General features: G+C 43.0%; 1 protein-coding gene across 12 annotated transcripts in view; it reads right to left on the minus strand.

Annotated features, from left to right (window-relative positions):
• SYTL3 (synaptotagmin like 3) overlaps positions 1-22348 on the minus strand; it is an 86258-nt gene extending 63910 nt beyond the window's left edge. For 2 of the 12 annotated variants that reach the window (XM_070602851.1, XM_070602846.1), the window contains exons 1-5: positions 22278-22322; positions 17475-18832; positions 14111-14207; positions 12019-12645; positions 9760-9978 (exon numbers count right to left, since the gene is read on the minus strand). In XM_070602851.1, coding sequence (XP_070458952.1) covers positions 9760-9978; positions 12019-12128 — 329 coding nt within the window. In that variant the 5' untranslated portion in view covers positions 12129-12645; positions 14111-14207; positions 17475-18832; positions 22278-22322. Of the gene's footprint in view, positions 1-9759; positions 9979-12018; positions 12646-14076; positions 14213-17474; positions 18833-22277 lie in introns of those variants that run through there. The other 10 variants (XM_070602853.1, XM_008524931.2, XM_070602848.1 and 7 more) reach the window with 9 other exon arrangements.
• Between the last annotated feature and the right edge of the window lie 478 nt (positions 22349-22826).

A 22826-nucleotide genomic window follows, 5' to 3' on the forward strand; every position in this document is an offset into this window, starting at 1 on the left:
CCACTTCTTGCAAAACATTAATAACTCTCCGTTATTTGACCTCAAAGAGAAGACGGGTTCCCTCTGTCATACTCGGTGCTGTGTCCACAGCCCCAAGCACAACTGAGGGGCGTGGTGGGGCTGGTGAATATGTGTGGGTTGGCAAACAAATGAATATTCCCACTTCTGCAGGGAGCTAAGAATCGAAGGTGGGATCTGACACAGGTAGAGCCCTGTGGCAGTGTACACTGAGGTCTAGTGCGGGTCATGCCTTCTAAATGTGCAGGGCGGGGGTCACAAACTCAGGCACCAAGCAGAAACTGTAAATGAGGAAAGTGGGCTGGGTGTGAGACAATAGGGAGGGGTGGGCATTGTGGTGCACTGGAGAACTCATGCTCCCTTTTAAGGCATTAAAATGATAAATATTAGACTTTTTGCAGGCCCCGAAAACAAGGCTTGGGGGCTGCCTGCAGCCCATTGGGCATGAGTACGTGATTCCTGGTTTGTTACATCAGATAGCTAGTCAACAAAAGTAAGAAAAATTCTATGGCTGCCAGGCAGCTGTACTTGTTAAGGCCTGGACAGTAAAAATCAAGTGAGATGCTATGCATCTCCCTGTCTGCCCTTAGATCTAACAAGAGGTCCACCACTAGCGAAGGGGCAATGAGAAGGGCAGACAACATGGAGCATCTGCTCTCTGTTGGCCAACCCTCAACCTCGATGTCTGCAGAGGCAGCCAAGAGCCTCGCAGACAATGCCACAGGCAGGAGAGTCCTGTGGACCAGAGAAACATGTGCCTCACTGGGGGAGCTGGGGAAAGTTCCAGAAGCACCTAGTCTTCAAAGGCATTTAAGACTCGCCTCTGTGAAAAGGAAACAGAAAGTCATAAGGAAAAACCAGGCTGACGTGAAGAGACAACAGACTAGAATGAAGGAAGATTTAAGAAACTAACAATGCAAAAGCAGAATGAACTGCCTTACCAACAGGAAAGAGCAGAATGGAGAGTCTGGAAAGTCGAATCAGTGATGCTGACTCAGTAGAGATGCTTTCCCAGAACATGAATGAAGAAGAAAAAGATACTAAATGTTGAAGGAGAAGATAATACAGAGGGAGAATAGAGAAAGGGGCCAATCTATGTATTAAAAGTTCTTCTCTAAGAAGCCAGAGCAAGTGGCATAAAGAATAATCAGAACAATCAGACCTGACTGAAGAAAACGTTACCAAGTCAAAAAACAAGGAAACTCCACCCTCACACCCATTAGGATGGCTGCTACCAAAAAAGCAGAAAATAACAAGTGTCAACGAAGATGTGGAGAAACTGGAACACTTGTGTACTGTTGGTGGGGTTGTAAAATGGCACAGCTGCTATGGGAAACAACATGGCAGTTCTCAAAAAAATCAAACATAGAAATACCATATGGGGGCTGGCCCCGTGGCCATGTGGTTAAGTTCACATGCTCTGCTTCAGCAGCCCAGGGTTCTCTGGTTCAGATCCTGGGTGTGGACCTACACACTGCTCCATCAAGCCATGCTGTGGCAGCATCCCACATAGAAGAACTAGAAGGACCCACAACTAGGATATACAACCACGTATGGGGGCTCTGGGGAAACAAAAAAAAAAAAGAGGAAGATTGGCATCAGATGTTAGCTCAGGGCAAATCTTCCTCGCCAAAAAGCATACCCTTAAAAAAAAAAAGGAAATAATATATGATCTAGCAATTCCACTTCTGGGTATTACCCAAAAGAATTGAAAGTAGGGTGTCAAAGAGATGTACACCCATGTTCACAGCTGCTTTATTCACAATAGCCAAAAAGTAGAAGCAACCTAAGGGTTCATTGACAGAAGAATGGATGAACAAAATGTGATATAAACATACTGCGGAACATTATGCAGCCTTAAAGAGGAAGGAAATTCTCCAATATGCTGGAGTGTGGATGAACCTTGAGGACATTATGCTGAGTGAAATAAGCCAGTCACAAAAAGACACATACCATATGATTCCACTTATATGAGGTACCTAGAGTAGTCAAATTCATAGAGACAGAAAGTAGAAGGGCGGGTGCCAGGGGCCTGAGAGAGACAGGAATGGGGAGTTATTGTTTATTGAGTACAGAGTTTCAGTTTTACACGATGAAAAGAGCTCTGGAGATGGACGGTGGTGACGATTGCACAGCAATGTGAATGTACTTAATGCCACTAAGCTGTACACTTAAAAATGGCTCAGATGGTAAATTTTGTGTTATGTGTATTTTACCACAATTTTAAAAAGTTTTGTAAAAAAACAAGCAAATCCAAGGGATAGACAGCTCAAAGGAATTTTCTTTATTCCATAAAAATCAATGTGGAGAAACTCATACCCAGACATGTACTAGAAACTCTTTTTAATTACAAGGATACAGAAAAAACAATGTTTCTAATACATAAAAACCAGATAATCAAGAAAGAAATTTAAAGAAAAGCGAGCTTCAGATGTCTCTGTTATATTAAATTCCAAAAGACAGTGAGAACACATTTACTGAACTTTGAGGTTAAAAGGCTGGAACCCAAGATTTTAGAAACAGTGAAGTCATTACTAACAAGGGAAGGCACTGAAGGCATCCTCAAATAGGCAATGGCTTAGAACATAAGCCACCACGTGCTCTCCCGGGGGAAAAAATCCTTGAAGAGGGATTTCAGTTGAGGGGAAAATGAATCAAAATTTAAAACTTGCAAATTGGGAAATCATGGTCTCGAAAGATTGGCAATAAGCACTTGAACTGGTTAAAATTTAGAGTTGGTTTAATAATTGTTCATATAATTATGAAGATATGCAAGTGACAAAAATAATTCTTGAAGGAGATATTATAAAACATAAAAAAGTAATAATTTATGAGAATATAGATATTTCAAAATGACTGGCTAAATGAATACAATTATTTACAAAACATTTCTGTCTCTATGAATTTGCCTATTCTAGGTACCTCATGTAAGTGGACTCATAAATATTTTTCCGTCTGTGTCTGGCTTATTTCACTTAGCAAAATATTTGCAAGCTTCATCCATGTTTTAGCATGTATTAGAATTTATTTATTTATTTATTTATTGCTGAGAAAGATTCACCCTGAGCCAACATCTGTGCCGATCTTCCTCTATTTTATATGTTGGTCACCACCACAGCATGGCCACTGCCAAGTAGTGTAGGTCTGCACCCAGGAACTGAACCCAGGCCGCCAAAGCAGAGCATGCCGAACCCAACCACTAGGCTACCCGTAGAACTTCATTCTTTTTTATGGCTGAATAATATTCCACAGTACAGACCACCTATGTACCATATATCGCATTTTGTTTATCCGTTCATCTGCTGATGGACCACCTTGCAACTATTGTGAATAGCATTGCTGTGAACACTGGCTTATTGTTTGAATATCTGAAGTACAGTTTGAAAGCTACAAGGTTGTTATCAAAACCAACATTAATGTTTTCCTTTTCTTAATTCAAATAGCAGAAGGTTTTGCAATACGCTAGCTTTTAGGGTGTGTCAGCATTTATAATAAGATTCAAATTTTAAATACTTGTGGTTCCTAAAGAGAACTCAAAATTAACTCAGATGCCTTTAACACATAAGATTATATGTTACAAAGGATGTTGTGCACATTTTACTGTCTTTTTCCCTAGCATAAAGGTAATACGTTTATCACCCCTAGATTATGGAACCGGAGAACTCTTTTCAAATTAAACACAAAGTAATCATTTCAGACCCGGCAAAAACTAGGCTAGGCTCTGAGACCTGTGTTCAAGGCAAGTTTCACCACTTTGTTAGCAAGTTTTTACAATTTTAAAAGGGAGAAGGGCTAACCAGTTTCTTATCTGTTGACTTTATTCCAATAGTTATAAAAGTACTATTCATATGGGTAGCAAAGTACATAGCAGAATTAGGCAGACTTATTCTCTTTTCCTTTTAAAGAAGCAGCATTGTTAATTTTTTTTTAATCCCATTAATCATGAATCTAAGACGGATATCACAAAATCTAATCCCATTACCACCAAAGCATCCCAAAGCTACAAGGGATTTCAGAGGAGACCAGACTGAGATCAGCTTTACCATGAGGCAGAAACCCACAGGAAGCTTTCTTTCAACGAAAAGGAAGGCTTATTAATGCTGATTCTTAAATATCTGCATTAATAGAACAGTATAAGAGTTGAATCACCCAAAATCATGAAATCCACACATGACTTCTCTTTGGCATTGGAATCCCCTTCAGTCTATGGACACGAGTGTGTTACTGTAGAAATTCTTATGAAAACATGACTTAAAGGGAACTATGAGCCTGTCCAGCATCCCCACGTCTGTGAACACCTTAACTCCAGCCTACACTCTGGCCCATCATGTAAACCAAGGCAGCTCTTCACCACCGCATAGAGTGCCAGCCTGGGAAAACTGGCCCCCGGTGCTGCCCTCCCTCGTAGGGTGGGCGACAGGTTTCAGCAGAACTGAATGAGGCGACAGCTTCGAGTATGAACAAAAGACTCAATGCTACAGAAAGCTTACCCATCTCATAAACGTTTTAGGATTGAGACCTGCCATGGCTAATCAAGTGCTGATCACAGAAGAAATTTCAACTGCGACAAAGGAGATGCTACCCAGACTATTGTGAAAGCTTTCCCTTTAATAAGCGTGAAATAAACTTTTCAAAAACAAACTTTTTCCAAAAATGTCCCATAATTTTCCATTTTTTACTATAGCCATGCACTGCATAACAATGTTTCGGTCAACCACACACTGCCTATATGATGGTGGTCCCATAAGATTAGTACCATGGAGCCTAGGTGTGTAGTGGGCTATACCATCAAGGTTTGTCTAAGTACACTCTACAATGTTTGCACAATGACAAAATCACCTAATGACGCATTTCTCAGCACGTATCCCCGTCATTAAATGACACATGACTGTATATGTTTTGGTAACAGAAGGCTTCAAAGAATATTAAATAATCATTACTCCCATTTGGCCAATGGATAAAAAGAACATCCTGATCCAATATACGATAATCATCGATCGCATTGCTATGGAAGCAGTGTACATACACGGTATGAAACAGCTAAGCGGTATTTTGAGAACTAAAACAGATGCCATTTCCAATTCAGATCTAAGAAGAAAAATTTGTATTTCAGAGAACAAAAGACTTTTCTCTTGTAAAATTAGTCGTAGTGGCTAATCTCTTGAAAATTTGTAAATGTACGACTGTGAAATATTTTACTCAACGTATTTAACTTGTCCATATACACTTGTTTCATGTGCAACACATGGATGTAGTTTCTGTCAGCAACGTTAAAAATCAGATTAGAAAAAAAAAGAAATCAAGTTTTGAAACAGAAACAGGCAGTAGAGAAATGTTATTCTAACCTTGGCACCAAGCTAAAGTCCTTCTTTGGCCAACTCTCCTGCACCATTCCTGGCATTCAATTTCCTTTCAATCTTTCATAGAGTTAGACTATTTACCCACCTGAAGAGTAGGAGTATTTACAATAATGACTGCAGATTATTCCATTCTCATACAGTAGTTATTTGTGTTTGTGGATATAAAGTGGTAATTCAGTATTTTGTCAAACCATGAGATTTTGAAAATACTGGGAATATCAGTCTGAAATTCAAAAGATTACATTTTCCAAACTCTGGAAGTTTTGTTTTAAGCAGGAAACATAATTGCTATAGAATTTCTTTTGAAATGTCCCTTGATTTTTAATAAAAATGATTTCACACATGCGGAAAATACAACACATCATCCTGTAACGACATCTTTACAGCTAGGTCCTAATCTGAAAGGTATTTGAACAACAACAAAAATCCCCTTTGATAAATTCCAAAACCTTATATTAATCATTACTGCTATGCAGTAATAATTCAAATCCCAACCTGAGAACTAAGAATATGATAGTAAGTACCAAAGTCTGTATCAATTTGGATCTGAACACACTTAACTTTCTCTCCATTAGCATCCGGCTTAGTACATCAGAGAAATTCGAACAGTCCCGGAAATTACCCTGAAATCAACAGTGCCACCTGCCACAGCTTGAAACCCTACACCTAAAATCTCTGTTCTAATTATTTTATAAACAACAAAACCTTCCTAATGAAACAGAGAAAAGCATGCCCACGACTATCTGAAGCTGAAGAATAAATGATTTCTTATGGTCATAGCCAATTACGAAGCAAGAACAAAAGATCACAACTTGAAGGAAAAAAAAGTCTCGAGCAAGTGTAATTCCTCAGCAATCAACTTCAGGCAGGTGAGCAGGTTTCTCCTGGGTGGAATTTGATGTTAATGCATTGTCAATAATTTTGAAGGGGAAACAAAATCAATGCAAACCTAAGTCATCAAGTTAAATCTTAATTTTTTTTAATGAAGCTGAAACAAACAAGCAAATATGAAGCTTAGTCTCCTTGATATTTCAACATAGTTTTTACCTTGTGCCATTTCACTGCAGAAATTGTTAATAAGTTTCAAAGGGGGAAAATACCAACCAAAGGAGCAAAGATGAGTTTATGCACCTGACTCTCTCTTCTTTACTTCTTCTCCCAAATCATCTTCTCCTGAAGCTTCCTGCTAAGGACAACACAGGGCCCTCATGACTGGAAGCAACTTTCAACCAACTTTCTTCTTCTGAGTCCTTTCCAACTTGTCTTTGCTTTCTCATTTCTTTCTATTCTCTGCTTCTCCTTTATGCTGTTTCTTTTTGTTTTTCTGATGCCCTCCGAGCAGGAAAGCATAAAAAGCTATCCATTTTGCCAGTCCTCAGAACCATTTTTCACGTTTCCCTCTCTGTCATCCCGCTTCATCATCATCCCTTAGATGAGCCGTCGCTCACGGTCTCCATCTCTGTTGCCAGCAGCCTCACCACTCCACGCCTCGTTCACAAGGACTTGCCCATGGCTCCTTCATCTTCATCTTTCCCGTCCTGAGTCTGCCCTGCAGAGCACTGGCTCACTTTTGTATGACTTTCCTCTGGCCAAGCGCATACGCTCACACCCCATTTCCTACTGTCCCAGATCTAAACTTCTCCAAGTGGCTTTTAAGACTCTCTCCTCCTGGGCGAGTCTCCCAGCAGGCAGAAGAAGGTAGGGATCAAGAAGGGATGGGATTCAGGAGAAGGGAGTTCTAGTCTTACTGACCACATGGCCTTGGGCTAACTATCTGATGTCTCTAAGCCTCTGTTTCTTCACATGTAAACTGAAGATAATAGTACTAGCTGCCCCATAGGACTGTTTTAAGGTTTAAATAAGACACTAGGTGTAAAGAAAGGCTTGGCCTGGCACTTCACACATGGCAAGTGGTCCAGCTCAACCCCTAGCTGTTCCGTCTCCCTGACAATGTCCATCTTCCTCTCCAATCCTGACCCTTTTCTAGAAATGTTCCAATCATGAATGATGCTCTGGAAAGTCACTTTGCACCAGCTCAGCCCTCACTCGCCTCGCCCTCCTCTGAGCTCAGCTCTCAGTAATTCTCTAAGAGAAAACTTGCCCTGAAGGCAGAAACCTCAGATATCTCCTAGAACCCCAACAGGAGCCCAAGGCCAGCACATTCCACAGGCCTTTTGCCCCAACTACTGCACTCTATAAATTGGTTTTGCTTTTTTTTTTTAATTGCCTCCTAGAACTTTTCCTTTCTTTTTCCTTTTTTTTGAGGAAGATTAGCCCTGAGCTCACATCTGCTGCCAATCCTCCTCTTTCTGCTGAGGAAGACTGGCCCTGAGCTAACATCTGTGCCCATCTTCCTCTACTTTATATGTGGGACACCCACCACAGCATGGCTTGCCAGGCAGTGCCGTGTCCCCACCTGGGATCCGACCCGGTGAACTCTGGGCCGCCGAAGCGGAACATGCACACTTAACCACTGTGCCTCTGGGCTGGCCCCGAACTTTCCCTTTCTTGATTTTAAAAATCTATTTCCCTCCTCCTGTTCCCACAATGGATTCACTTCTTAAGGAATGAGTCTCAAGCTGAGGAAGAAGCAGGGAGAGGAAAATGATGGAAGTCAAAAATCCTTCCCAGGTCCCAGTTCTGTTATGACTGTCACATATTCTCAAGTTTGACCAAGCCTTATCCGTGTTTTGGCCCTAAAATCGGATTGCAGCCCAGGGTGGACACAACCAGAGAGGGAACAGAGGGCTGCAAAAAAGAGAAGCAAAGAGAAAGGAGAGGGGAAGGGATGTGTTATAAATTATTTAGCGCTTTCCCCATATGACTTCCTGTGTTAATTCACTCAGAGTAATGCAATTATCGCAGGTATTTTGAAAAACATCCTTATTTCAAAATAAGGAAGCTGGGGTTTTAGAAATCACACTTGGTGTGCTTAGAGGCTAACGTTACAATACCCAGTGCATGATGCTCTGCAGGGTGGGGATTTCAACAGGGCCAACGTCCTGTGGCATCGCCTCAGCCCCGCCCCACTGTTTTGATTTTTAGCTTATAGTTAACTATTAGAAGAAGAAAAAACGCTGAAGAATTTCATAGCTTACTAAACAATGTTTATCGTTAGCCTTCAAATATATACGGTTGATTGAAACAGGAGAAGAAGGTCTTAAGACCTTTCTAGAAATTATTCGGAATTCCTACTTACTTTCTGAAGAGCTCAGACCTGCCTGAGCACAGGTGTGGCCAGCGAGGGTTAAAAGTAATTCTTTATCTTTGCCTCTCAAGCTAAGAACAGCCTGGAGGGCATTGGCATCAACAAACCAAAGAAATCTGAGATGCACAGAGGTAACTGATACAAGTTGGTGTGACTTGGCGTGCTTTTATGGAAATGAGAGGTATGCAGTGCAGGAGCAAAGAAATCTGGTTAGACAACTTCACTTACTTTGGATGAGTGATTGAAATACATCAGGCCTTGCAAGGGACAGGAAATTCAAGGAGATTAGGTCAGGGTGCCCAACAAACACAATCAGCGCCATTTAGGGGAGAGGAAACCCAGCCGCCACAGCCACGCTGTATAAGCGCCCCTCGCAAGCTTTGTCCCGGGGCCCTCACACATCTGCAGCAATATTTAGAGGTTGTTTTCAAACCTCAAAGTCTCTGATTGCTCTCCTAGCGTTGCACCAGACAAACGTTCCTCCCTTCTCGTAAGTTCCGCGATGTCCTTGTGCACCCTCTCCCCTAACAAACAGAAAGCCTCTCCCTTGTGTTTTCAAGGAATCGGTGACCAGCCCATTCTTGCTTTGGACAGCAGGAGTCCAAGCCAAATACGTTCTTTATCATTTTCAAAGTGGGTAGTTCAAAAATACCAGTTCCGTGTTAAAAAATTTTTTAAACCTTACAAGACCAAAAGATTAAAATACATGTAGTTTCAGGCTATCACCAATAGAAAGTGTACCCATTTCTTTATTCAAATACCTATATAGATCAGCTTGCCTTCTTGAAAAAGGCCTCATTGAAAGCTGCATAGGATCACTCGAATATTCTCTGTGTTAAAATCCACTCCACTTTGTCTAAAAGAGATAACTTCAGGTCTAAGAAAACTAAGACACCTAGTTAAGAAATCCCAGTGCATCTTAACTCCTGGGTTAACCTAACCTTAGCCACTGCAAACAAAGTTTTACAAATTAAGGAAAAAACTGTTTTATGTAATAAACTTTCGTTTTAAATGACAATAATTTCCACGTCTGGAAAAGCAGCTCCATATCAGGCACTCTGTAAACATTTGCTGATTGAATTCGAGGAGTGATGGCTCTTTGTATCAACTGTTCGTCTTGGCCTGTGTCAGATGCCTGAGTCCGTGGAGAGAAGGGACCCCTGGGATCCTCACCTGTCCTCGAAGCACACGGTGCACTTCCAGGCGTGGGTCCTCCTCAGGAACACTCGGCACTCAGAGCACACGCGGTGGCTGCAGCCGTGGCACACTGCCCCCCGGTTCAGCAGGAACCCCAGCATCCGCTGGCAGCGGGCACAGGACTTCTGTTTGTACTCCTGGCTCACGCTCTTCGCGCCCTTCCACCGGAGACGCTGAAGGTGCGTCTTCAGTTTCCTGTGACCCAGAGAGTCAAATGATAAGATATGGCCGAACAGAAGGACAGATACCGGACATACTCCCACACGGCAAGGGCCTCAACAGTACCCCGTATGGCAAGAGAGAAGGGGCTTTGGCATCCAACACCCCCAGTTTCCAACATGGCTGTGTGAAGCAGGGATCTTACTCAACCTCTCGGAGCAGAGGCTCAGAGGTTTCCTCGACTGTGAAACAGAGATGAGAAAACCTTACCTCCCAGGGTTGCTATGAGGATTAAATGGCCAAACATAAACATTATGCCTGGCACAGAGGAGTTCACTGCTGATCTTTTCCAGGTTCATCCCTTTCTGCCCAAAAGGTGTTATAAAGGTAAGCAGGAATGGTGAGAGAAGAGGAAAAAACACAGAAAATGGCATCAATTCTAATATGCAAGGCATGGAAAGGTCTGTAGACATACAGCATACACACCTGCTGTTGTCGTAAGTTACCCGGTACAATTAGTTAACTGATGCTATGCTTTTGCTACTGTTTTTTATGGTTGGTCAGTACACTTCCAGTCTCTATTTTCCCCCAGACAATAGCCCTAGTACAAAGTGACATTGCATTGGATCCCAAAAAGGTGAACACTCTTTTATGAAATGTCTCTGTTGCCTACTTTTAGAAGAGAGGGGTCAATCCCAAGAAACTTGCTTACGTCCAGCTTTCAGGATTGCCCTAGAATCAGTACCCTTTGGAACGAAAGTTCCTTCCCACAGTAGCCATGTCACTTTGTTAATATTCAAAGTGATGTTTCTAAATCACTGAAAGATCCTTAATTATCAGAGAAAATTTAATTTTGTTCAGTGAATTATATTTTTTAATGGAAGAAAGTATAAGGACATTTAGAGAGCTTTGGGATGACGGGAGGATAAAAAAGGGATAGATAATAGGGGAGGATAGAACTGTGCCTTCCAGTTAACCAGAAAAGTTCTCTCATTGCTCAAGCATTTGGTTGTCCAAAATTTTATTTCATACTTGTATTTTTCTTGGCAGACTCTGAAAGAGTGCTACCATCAAAAACAAAACAAAATCAAAAAGCCTATTCCGTTTACTTTTTTTCTAGACCTCACATCGATAAACACAGCATCACCATATTTAAAGACGGATCTTTTTTTTTTTTTTTTTTGAGGAAGATTAGCCATGAGCTAACATCTGCTGCCAATCCTCCTCTTTTTGCTGAGGTAGACTGGCCCTGAGCTCACATCCGTGCCCATCTTCCTCTATTTTATATGTGGGATGCCTACCACAGTATGGCTTGCCAAGTGGTGCCATGTCCATACCCGGGATCCAAACCAGCGGACGCCAGACCGCCAAAGCAGGACATGTGAATTTAACTGCTGCTCCACCAGGCCAGCCCCTGAAGACGGATCTTGACAGCTAACAGCGGACACTGTTTGATACAGTCCAGCACCGCCTTATTCAGTCTTAACTAATGTCAAGCAGCCTGTGCAGCTCAGAGACAGACAAGGAAAGAAGCTCCCTGTTGACAAATCGACCAAGGAACAGGCTGAGCCGGTTCATAGTCTGTGTTCCCCTTTCCTCAAAGCCGACTGGGGAAAAAAAGCAGGCCAAGAAAAAGACAGGAATGGATTCCAGCAGATCTGCTGTTTCTAAGCTGCTTTCTTTGTGCCTTTAGTTACCACCAAAAATAATTTAGGAAAACCCTTAGCTGGAGGTCTTTCCTTGAGGGGTATATTGGAAGCTTGAAAAGCTGCCTTGGAATTATTCCCACAAAGTAGGCAAATGGACATGCAGACAGACAGACAGCAAACTTATCACAAAAAGGCATTATTTTAAATGAATAACGAAAGCAGCCTTCCGTTTCCCTCATCATCTTCAAAGTTTAGTTAGACAGCAACGGTCATCTCCAGCCCTTCACGGGGACTCTTGTCAGACAAGAAGCTGAGAAGCAAGGCAAGCAGCAATAAGTATACAAGTAGCAACACGCCAAGCAGCAGCAGGTGCCGAGCAGAAGCAGCCAAAAACCCAAAGAATTCCACCCATTTGATAGCAACATACCGTATCCTCTCCTCCTCGATGTTTTGAACCGCCTGGTCTCGGTACAGGACCTGGAGAATCTCCTCGCGCTCTACCTCCTGGAGGGAATTCAGATTGACTTCTTGGGCCATGTCCTCTTTCTTCTCTTAGACCCAAGCTGAAGTTTTACTCCATGACCCAGCGCTCCCGTCCTGTGGATGAGCTCAGAGAGGCCAGCAGCAACCCCTCGTTCTCGACAGAGCTCCCTCTCCGATTTCAGTGGCAACTGTTCTGCTGGTGGCTCTTTTTTTCCTTTTTAACTGTGTCACACTCCCGGGAGAAGAAAGCCCCAAGAGGCTGTCCCTCTTCTTGGAGTTGTCGCTCCCAGTGCCTCACGCCCCCTGGGGAGCCTTTCCACAGGGTCCTGTCGCAGCCTCTGACATCCGTCTAAGATGAAAGCATATCTTTGTTCTGAGGTTTGGCCAGAGATTGTTATAAGTCATGCGTGGCTCCAAGCAGATAATTTCTGCAAAGCAGAAGTAATCCCTGTCTGAGGGAACTTACAAATAGCAACAAGAAGCGTATCAATGACTTCTAGAAGCTAACCTTCCCCTTCCAATGTTTTCAGGCCAGCAGTAATGATAACCGAAAGCCCAGCCAGTTCAATACCTATAGGAAAGACAGCAAATACAGCATCATGTTTCCTGGCCTGTGTATCTCTCTATCACTTCAGAAAAGACCAAATGTTCTACACAGACAGAACTCTGCATTTTCTGCCATGGTGATAATGTAATATTTTAAGTTTTGTTAAATTGGCTTTCTTGTGTCTCTGAACTTGGGTTTTTCTGATATGGATTCTCTATCTCCAGTGATTAGAGAGATAGAAAGATCTGTTTAATGGACATCATCATTGTTGAAAATATATTAGAAAAATGATGTTCTCAACTGTTAGCTATTATTTTTTAAATGAATTTCAAAACCCAGAAAAATTTTAATCAATTAGCAATGTCTGAAGGGACCACAACTCAGTCTATCCATTATTTCTGGGTTTTAACTGTTTCCATGGGCTGCCTTACGCATGGGGTCTTGTTTCTGTTTAACGCCAGTTGAAAGGTTCTGCATACATTCTGCTACGTTCTTTTTCCATCAGCGATGTTGACACACATCACCGTCCATCTATTCCTCCCCCCAACTAAGAAGACGGCATTGAACCGATAATCCGCTGGAGAGATGTATATCAATGAAATGCAGAAAATGGAATCAATATACTTTCTATAATGCCATTTTGTTATCAAATCTACACGAATCCCTCAGTAATAGGACCCACTTTCAACGCTTTAGAAGTTAAACTCCCTTTGTTGGGCTTCAGCAGAAATTCACATTATATTAATTTCTGATCCATGGCAAATTAGTGAATGAGAGGTTAATAGAATCTTAAAGGATTCTTCTCTTTAAGCAGAGATTCTTAACCTGTTTTTCTTAATCTTTAGCAGTCTGGTGAAGCCTCCATATTCAAATGCATAAAACAAAATACATTGGGTTACAAAGGAAATCGATTATACTGAGATATTTCTACATTATAATATAGTAATAGATGTGTTCACTGATGCATGAAATAATAAACGTAGCAGTGGTCTAATGACTACCATAATTTCAAAGTGGTGATGCTTATAAACAATATTTTGGGATGTCTGTAACATACAACGTGGCCTGAAAATATCTGTGATTTCTCTTGGTAACAGTCACAAGTCCTGCTGGTTCTACTATGGTTTGATGTCTGTATTCATAATTGAAGGAGATGCTAAATTTTAGTTAGAGATTAATGATAATAGGTCATTTTGTTCACATCCGAGTTCATGGACCTACAGGTGAAGGACCCCTGGCATACAAGATTCTATATTTGTCAGTTTCTCTATTGTAAGATCAAGTACAAATAATTTGCTCATCCAAGTTGCGGAGGTTGCATGAGAAGCAGGAAAACTCAGAGCTGAAAGGGGACGGACGCTCTTGGCCTCTAGTCCTTGGTGCAGTGCTCATAAGTGCCTGCTCTCAAAAGGCTTCCCATATAGATGGTGGGAAAATGACAAAGTTGACAAGGACCTGGGGCTCTAGCCCAGCGCAGCTGGTAACTCACTGCGCCACCAGGGGCGAAGCCTCCTCCCTCGTCCGTCTGCAGTTTCCGGATGAACAGATGGAACTAGCACATCTTAGCCGCCCAAGCCTCTGCGTCTCTGGAAAAGAGAAAAGCAATATGCAACAGCGTGTAATCAAAGTGCTAAGTGGTAAGGCACAAACTGGCCATCAAGCCACCAACGTTATGAGCCTATTTCTTCTAAAGTTGCCCTTCGGTTCTTCCTTTTTTTTTCTTTTTCTTCCTAATCTAATCTAATCCTTTCATCTATTAACTATGCTACTGGGCCAATAACTATCTGTTTTGTCTGATTCTCGAGTATTTTAAATGAATATTTTTGCACGTGGCTCAAAACACACAATCTGTGCACTGAGCATTCTCTGCACGTGGCTTTCGGGCTCCACTCTCTGGCTCTGGTCTTCATCTCTTGGGTTAACTGGGGCCAGAGTGGCCCTCGGCTGAAAATGACACCACCAAGCGGACGCACTGGGGGAATCCTGGAACGCTCGAATACTCTCTCCTTCAGGTAGCTAGGTCTTACGCATTTCAGAAATACAGGATTCAATGTCATTTAAAAACACTGCTATGCTCTATCAATTCCATGCCTGTGGGCCTCGGAGTGCCCTTTTCCCAGATAAGTGGGAGCTCACCGTCCCCCTAGTGGCCATTCATTCCTGGTTACAGAAAAGTGAAATTCAGTTGTTTCTGGATCCATCCACCCATCCATTCATTCGGTAAATATTTATTGAGCACTTTCCAAGTGCCAGGCACTGCTTCAGTGCTTAGGGTGACGATTTGATTGACCGTAACTTACACCCTGTCCTGCGTCTAACAGGAATGTGATGCCACTTACAGTAAAAGCACAGGGAGGACAATTAAAGTCAGAGAGACATCAGCAGCCAGAGGGAAAACGGGAGGTCATTCTACCAGGAACCCGCAGGGAAGCAGTCACTGTACTTGGGCGTTAGCTGTGTTTCTGACTGCCCAGTAGCCAAGCGAAGCGAAACGGAAGGAAACCAAACGAGAATTCGAGGTGGCATATATCGTTCCGATAAACCAAAAGGAAACAAGGACATTCTCAAGGTGGAGAGGGCACAGACTGAGAAGATGATCAATTATTTGAGCAGCGGTTTGGCAAGAAGTGCAGAACTGGGCTTCATGCGTCCTTATTATATTGATCTCAAATTAAAGCTAAGGATGTAGCCACAAATTATCACTCACTGAACGTCTTTCAAATATAGACCAAACATGGTGCCTTCTGGTATTCCAAGTCGACACAGGGGTAAAGCTTAGAAAACTAGAGATATGGGCGTTCAACATCCATCCCACTGTGCTTTTATTCTCGACTGTCAGAGATTTTGATTCTAGCTTCTATAAACCTTCGGTCATTCAAAGACTTGGTTAATATCCACTACGAGTAAAGCCTTCTATTCTTGGATCGAAATGTACTTTTTTCTTTAACTTGGAATCTCTGTTTCCTGATCTTCTCTAAACAAGGGAGACTTTTTGAAATGATGCAAGTGGTGCGCCTAGAGTGTCACCCCAGGATTGTTCATGTCAAGATAGAATCAAAACCTAGGAAGGTGTTTTCTCTTTGGTTCCAATGTCCTCCTAGTGTCCCAGCTGGCATAGCGGTTTGGACATCCCATTTCACACGTTTGAGCCACAGTTGATGCATCTCACTGGTGCTCATTCAGGATTTTCAGTGGGGCAGCACCACACTTTCATCTTTAGAAATTTGTGGGGTGTGTTTATGGTTGTCACGGTGACAATGAATTATCTTGCGTTCCCATATAAATGCTGACTATCTCACCAGATAATTCAATTAGGAAAAAAATCGTAATTATTCGATAACAGAATTTAACTCATATGAACACAAAGTGCATCTTGCAGCCTTTTAGTATCCTCCTGAGTTTTCTAGAATGCAACTATTGTGTAAATTGAAGGAAGGCTGTGCTGTGTTTCATTTAGAACGTTAGCAAGAATTGTTGATCATTTCAGAAGTCTGCGTCACTGAGGGCAATCTTGCTCGTAGTATTTGCATCACTAATGCCCTACACTGGTGGCAGCTGCATTTTAGACGTCACGTGCAACACGACTCTACGCATGCAAACGTCCGACAACCTCCCTGTGGCTTCTAGTGTAGTTTACACATACGAGTACATATTATATTATTATAATTTACTGTCCCTTTGTTTCTCCTTCTATCACACTAGTGACATTGTATTATTCTTATTAGTGAAGGTAGGTTATATTATACATGAATTCTATCTCCAGATAGTAAAAGGTGAACTACAAAATATTTCCTATAAAGAGTGAGCTTTGGGTCTCATGGGTTTAAGAACCACTGAATTAGAGGATCCGATAATGTCGAAGGTCACTTACAAATTAAATTATGTCATTCTCCTGTTCATTTCTCAACATGTTATTGGATTTGTAGGAGAACGGGGGAGGGAACTGGAGAACTGGTTGGCTGTTATTTTAAGTTGTGTGGGTTTTGATTTGGGGCCTTCCGTTTGGTTATGAGTTTGTTTGCATGTGCAATTTCCAGCCTGATTTCCAGGTTATAATTGAGGGCTCAGAGTCCCTCTTTTCATATAAATTATTTCAGCCGCGTCTTTTCGATCCTCTTGAACAGAATCTGGAGCTCTTTCTGTGCCTTATCCCTGGGAGGCCGGCATGTAAATTCTTACAAGTTTGCTATCAACTGACAGCTGGGAGGGTCCACTCTGTATTCCATCTTCCAAATCACTCAAAAATCATTCACCAAACTATTCTTAGCTCATAGGCTACTTAGCCAAGACAAGGTGCCCCAGACCCATGGCGACAATTTACTTATTTTTAAATTTTTTTTTTTTTTAGTGAATTTCTTCCTAGTCAATAGAGGTTCCTAGGGAGGCAGATGGAGTGAGTTAATAAGCAGCACAGGCCCAGGGTAAATACCAAGAAAGTCAGAGATAATTCCATCCTCCCCGTGGCATTAGCAAGATAGGGTACACTTGGACAGATTACATTTCTGGCCATCTACCAGCTGGAAATTAGAAATCATGAGGGAATTGTTTTTTCTTTTTTTGGGAGGAAGATTGGCCCTGAGCTAACATCTGTTGCCAATCTTCCTCTTCCTTTTTTTTTTCTCCCCAAAGCCCCAGTACATAGTTGTATATGCTAGTTGTAGGTCCTTCTAGTTCTGCTATGTGGGACGCTGCCTCAGTGTGGCTTGATGAGTGGTGTGTAGGTCTGCACCCGGGATCCAAACTGGTGAATCCCAGGCTGCTGAAGCGGAGCATGTGCAGTTAATCACTATGCCACCGGGCCAGCCCCTGGAATATTTGTCATATTCTTAAAAATACGGATAAAACAAATATACCTTCTTTCTTGGATGCTTTGGATTTTTGTGACGTCTTAGAGTAGAAAATGGAGATTGTAAACGAGTTACATCAAATCTATTCAAATCAGTTTGCATGTTCCTTGCACTATGCTATGTGTTACTGTCTGGGGTGACAGAGTGAGGTGAGAGAATGGCACTTGTAACACTCACAAAGTGGGTAACAGGCTCAGCTGATGGGATCCAGAGCTGGCCGTACCCGTTAGCTTGCACGCAAATGGCTGCGGGCACCAACGGGAGCAGTTGTACCAGTATTAAAACTACCCAATGGATGGTAAGAGGAAGACCAGTGACAGGAGAGGACAGGAAAATCTTCACAGCAGAAGTGACTTCCACTGAGCCTGGGAAAAGAGGAGGTGGTCTAAGGAACAGGAAGAAGAAGGAGGGTGACATCTCTAGGCTGAGGGACAGTATATGCAACAATACTGAGGCAGGAATCTGTCATTCTGCCTCCAGTACAGGAGCCCAGGTTCTCCACTGCCTAAAATTCCAAAGCAGGACGAACACAGCATTCCTGACCCTCCCAGATCTGGTCTCTTCCTACGTCTCCATTCTCAATTCCCACAAAATGCTCCAACACTCCCATATTGAACATATTCGAGACTATTCCCTGAACACATCACTTGCTTTTCCTTTTCCGTGATCTCCTCCTGCTCTTCCTTCTGCCTACCGACATCTAACTTACTCAGAGGCAGTTGAGGGAGCAGCCAAGGAACAGGGATTGGAGCCTGACTGTGGGTGAATAGCTCCGCTCTGCCCTTTCCTAGCTATCGAGACGCAGGGCAAGTTACCTAAGCCCCTCTGGGACTCAGCTTCCTGCCTAGAAAGTGGAGAGAATTACACACCTACTTCCCAGAGCTTTTGTGAGGGTTAAAAGCGTTGACGCATGGAAGGTACTGAGACCAGAACGACAAGCATATAATAAGCAATCAATAAACTAATTATCATTCTTAGTCGTAGTAGAGCATCAATATTACTGTTAATCTTTCAAGGTCCAGACTAATTGCTACCTAATCCGGGAGCTTTCTCCTTATTTACAATCAAAATTATGGCTCCGTCATCTATGACCCCTTTCTACTTGGTCCGTTTCTCTCCTGTGACCCTGACTCCATTTTGTCTTGCATCCGAGTGTCCCTTTTAGGGGTGACATCGTGTTTCACTCATCCCTCATCACCCAGCAAGCAGGTCCTGAATGTTTGGCTTGAGTTGAGAAACCCAGCGAATATTGTGACATGTGGTTTTCTTGCCCAAGCAGGAAGCGTTAATTCAAGTAGAGTCGGAAGGAAGGATAGTCAGGGGAGCGAGCGAGCGCTCGTTTGGCGTGCTTCGGTATCAGAAATCTGAAAAGCACAGGAATAGCTGAGTCAGTTCCAGATCTGAGCAGCATACTGAAACGTATTTTCTTGAACGACCTCATGCAGAAATTCACCATCTCAGAGCTTGAATGGTGAACTCTCCCAGATCCATTTCTCTCGGACGATATTTAGTCACTCTCTCTCTCTTTCACTCCACAAATTCTCACACTGTGTTCCTTTTGTCCAGACACTGGAGTCAGGCTCTGTCCTCACCCACGTGGAGCTGAGTGTAGCCCCTATCACCTTTTTCTATTGCATTTGTGTAACTTTGCAATAGTGACGGCTTCTGTTTGCCAATGCTCCACCTACCAGCCTAATTTTATACAACCATTAAAAAATAAATCAGGGGCTGGCCCAGTGGCGCAGCGGTTAAGTGTGCACGTTCCACTTCTTGGCAGCCCGGGGTTTGCCAGTTTGGATCCCGGATGTGGACATGGCACTGCTTGGCACACCATGCTGTGGTAGGCATCCCACATATAAAGTAAAGGAAGATGGGCACGGATGTGAGCTCAGGGCCAGTCATCCTCAGCAAAAAAAGAGGAGGGCTGGCAGTAGTTAGCTCAGGGCTAATCTTCCTCAAAAAAAATAAAAATAAAAAATAAATAAAACCTATACCAGAGCATCACTCTGAAGCAAAAAGTCTCCCAAGGCCACTGAGAGAAGCACTCCACACCGAACCATCTCAGCATCAGCCTGTGAGTCAGACAATCTGGGATCAAACCCCAATTCCAGAATCATCTGGGTACAGCCCTGCAGCAATGGCTGGAACAAAGCAAGCAGGACTCAGAAGTATTCCTCTGCACTCTCCATCAGGAAGGCCCTAAAGCCCCAAAACCAAGCCATTTATCTGGGACTGTTAGGGACGCAGGCAGCAGGGGCAGAGACCGGCGGGTCCCCTCCTAAACGCAGCACAGCACTTCAATCCACGTATTTCCACTTTGTCTGCATCTAGTCATGCTGCATCCCAGTGGAACTTTGGCATCCAGACAAACAGTTTGATTATGGTATTTAGAGCATCCACTTGACGGCATTGATTTCATTGGCCTTCTGTGTGCCAAGCACGTGCCACGTATTGAGGATCTAAAATAAGTCAGAGCCAATCTCTGCATTCAAGCTCACATTCCAGCCAGAAAACGGACATGCGAACAGGTAAGTGATAACACAGTACGATGAGTATAAAAACCAAAGATCTACAGAGAAGCAGAATGCTCAGAGGAAGGCACGACTCACTCCGTACGGAGAGAGCAGAAATGGCTGGGGGGGTTGGGGAAGGCGTCCCAGGGGAGAAACATGTGGGACCACTTTGCCAGGAGAAACAAATAGCCGATCGTGTACTGGAATTTTGAAACAACGCTTGCTCGCTTTCCTCAGCCTGACAGCAAAGCTTGACTTCGGCTTTTAGATCTGACAAGGGGGAAAAGTACCAGGAATATCAAATTGAGGGCGAGAAGATAAAAGAAGGCCAGGAAAGGGAGCGCTCCTTATCTGCAGGCAGCAGTTCCCTATTCCTTTCATCCAATTATCCATCGTCTCTGAGCAGCGGGGCCTCAGATCAAAGGAAATGAAGCTTCACCACCTCTCTGCGATGGAGGGGAAATGAGACCCGAGTGAAATGTGGCAAATTGCAGCGGTGTGCGTGTGTGTGAACGTGACCTCATTGCTACCCCGACTTTCAAGGGAAACTACAGAACGCTCTCAGAGGCTGGAAGCCGCAGCCTTGCCACGGCTCACAGAGTGGTCATTTCGGGGCAGGCAACCTGGCTGCTGTGAAGCTTTACCACAGCCATTTCCTTGAGAGGCTGCACAGCCTAGTACACAGGGGAAAAGCTGAGTGACTCACTGACCTTGAAGCGTTCCTTGAAAATGTCATCCTTCTTTTGCTTGTGTACATTCTTTATGGAAGCCTGTCCCAGCCACCAAGAACCCTGGTCCACCCAAGGAAGGAGATAGATAGAGAACAGCTCCTGTCTCCGTAGTTCCAACCCCCACGGGGCTCCGACTCGAGGACTAAACCTGACAGGTTTCGTTTTTTAAGGTGAGACGACATGCCTATGTGTTTGTCACAGAGTCTCACACCAAAATGGAGATGTGCGTTTATAGATTCCTTTTCTCTCGTTACTTAATTGGAGGTGCGTTTTCCAGGAAGCTAGTGAAGCACAAGCTTTGGCATCCCTCACCTGCACGGCCCCATCCAAGGCCGCGTACCTAGTTTTGTATTCATTTTCTTAAAGAAGTTATAAAGTTATATAAGCTGTGGGTCCCTCAAAACTCTGTCCTTTATTATATGTGAAGTTGCATGTATGTGGCTTAAATCTAGAAAACTTGAAGGGTGCCTGAGATAGGAGAAAGTGGAAAAAACACTTCATTCTGAAAGGTCACTGTGATTCACTGCTGGCTCTCTTTATTCTTTCTCATTCAGGTAGGCATCTGCTGCCAAAAAACCAAAGAACGCTATCGGAGAATCAGAGTAAAGCGCTGAAATAGAAATCATGGTTTTCGTGGCTCAAACCTGAGCTCTTCTTAGAAGAAAAGAGAATTCATATTATTCCATTGTTATAGGTACTACTCACAATTGTTGTTAGACTATTGTCCCAACCACTACTGTTTCTTTAGCACCTACCCTGGGTCAGTGTCTAAGTACTCTGCATGCATCATCTCAATCCTCATTACAACAGCCAACACAATGAAGTGCACCCATTCTACAGGCGAAGAGAGTGAGGCTGGAGCAATCAAGCAACTGACCTAAAGTCACACTCTAATCTGGGTCTAACTCCGAAGACTTATGCTTTGTTTAGGCAGAACAGTTAAAAAGTTAGAATTTCCCACAGTGTTGGCTGAATAATCTCTTTCTACACCAATTCTAACTTCTTAAAAGATCCCTAATATCTACAGGGCATTTCCCTCTCAGAATCTCTCCTCTTGCCAAGAAATTTGTTCGAGGTGGAGGAAGCATAATGGAAAGAAATTTAAATTAGGCCCTAGCTAACTTCATTTTTTTATTTTAGAATTATATTTATGTTCCACCTCCAAATTGGAGATTATGGGTAATCAAAACAAGATTCAGGGCCAAACGGGAATAAACTGTATGTATAAGAATTTATAACTCAAAGAAGAAAGCAAACAACACTCTACACCACCTTTAAAAAAAATTCCCATGATACAGCTTTTGGATAGTGTTTTTTGGTTTGGTTTGTTTTTTTAATTACCTCTAAAGTACTTCTTCCATTCCCTTTAAGTCACTATTCCCCTACCTTTTAAATGTATGCTATTCAATAAAATTACATGTCATCCTTTACCTAAGTTATCATTGTTTTTGTTTCCCAGCTTTTCAATGTCATCAATTTAAGAAAAATTATAGTAATTATCATCTCTACCCACCCCACCCCAAAAACAACCTGCCCAAAGGGCTGGACTTGGAAGCTCAGCTTACCTTTGCATCAGCTTCAAGAGAAGAGCCCAGGAGACTGTGCTAGAGAGAAGGAAGTCAATTTTTCTTCTCGTTAGAACAACTGACGTATTTCTCTTTCCTTCCTGTCGGGCATGGGGCTGAAGCAGCGCGCCCTCGGGGCTGGCCCTGAGCGCCTCTGTGGTTACCCCCACATCAACAAGGACCTCAGGAACAAAGCCACCCCAAAACCACACCCGGGAGCTCTTGCATGCCAACAGTTTACATTTTTAGCTGGGGGAAAGACCAAGCTGACGTTCCTGAGATGTTTCACCCCTGCCAAGAAAACCCCCCATAGGGACTGGAGGCTGCAAGCAGTCAAATATTTCCGCACTCGTAAGGGGTTTCACAGTAACCTCCAGCGTAAATGACGCGCTACATCTCAAAGAACAGCTGCTGCTCAAGAGCCAGTTTATAACAAGATGGGTGCTTGGCCTTTCTTTTGGATACATTTCATCGACGTGTAGCACACATCTGGAATACGGTACAAATCACAGGCTCAGCTTGATACACTTTCTCAAAGTGAGCCCACCC

Source organism: Equus przewalskii, chromosome 32, assembly GCF_037783145.1.
Source record: "Equus przewalskii isolate Varuska chromosome 32, EquPr2, whole genome shotgun sequence".
Classification (NCBI taxonomy): Eukaryota; Metazoa; Chordata; class Mammalia; order Perissodactyla; family Equidae; genus Equus; species Equus przewalskii.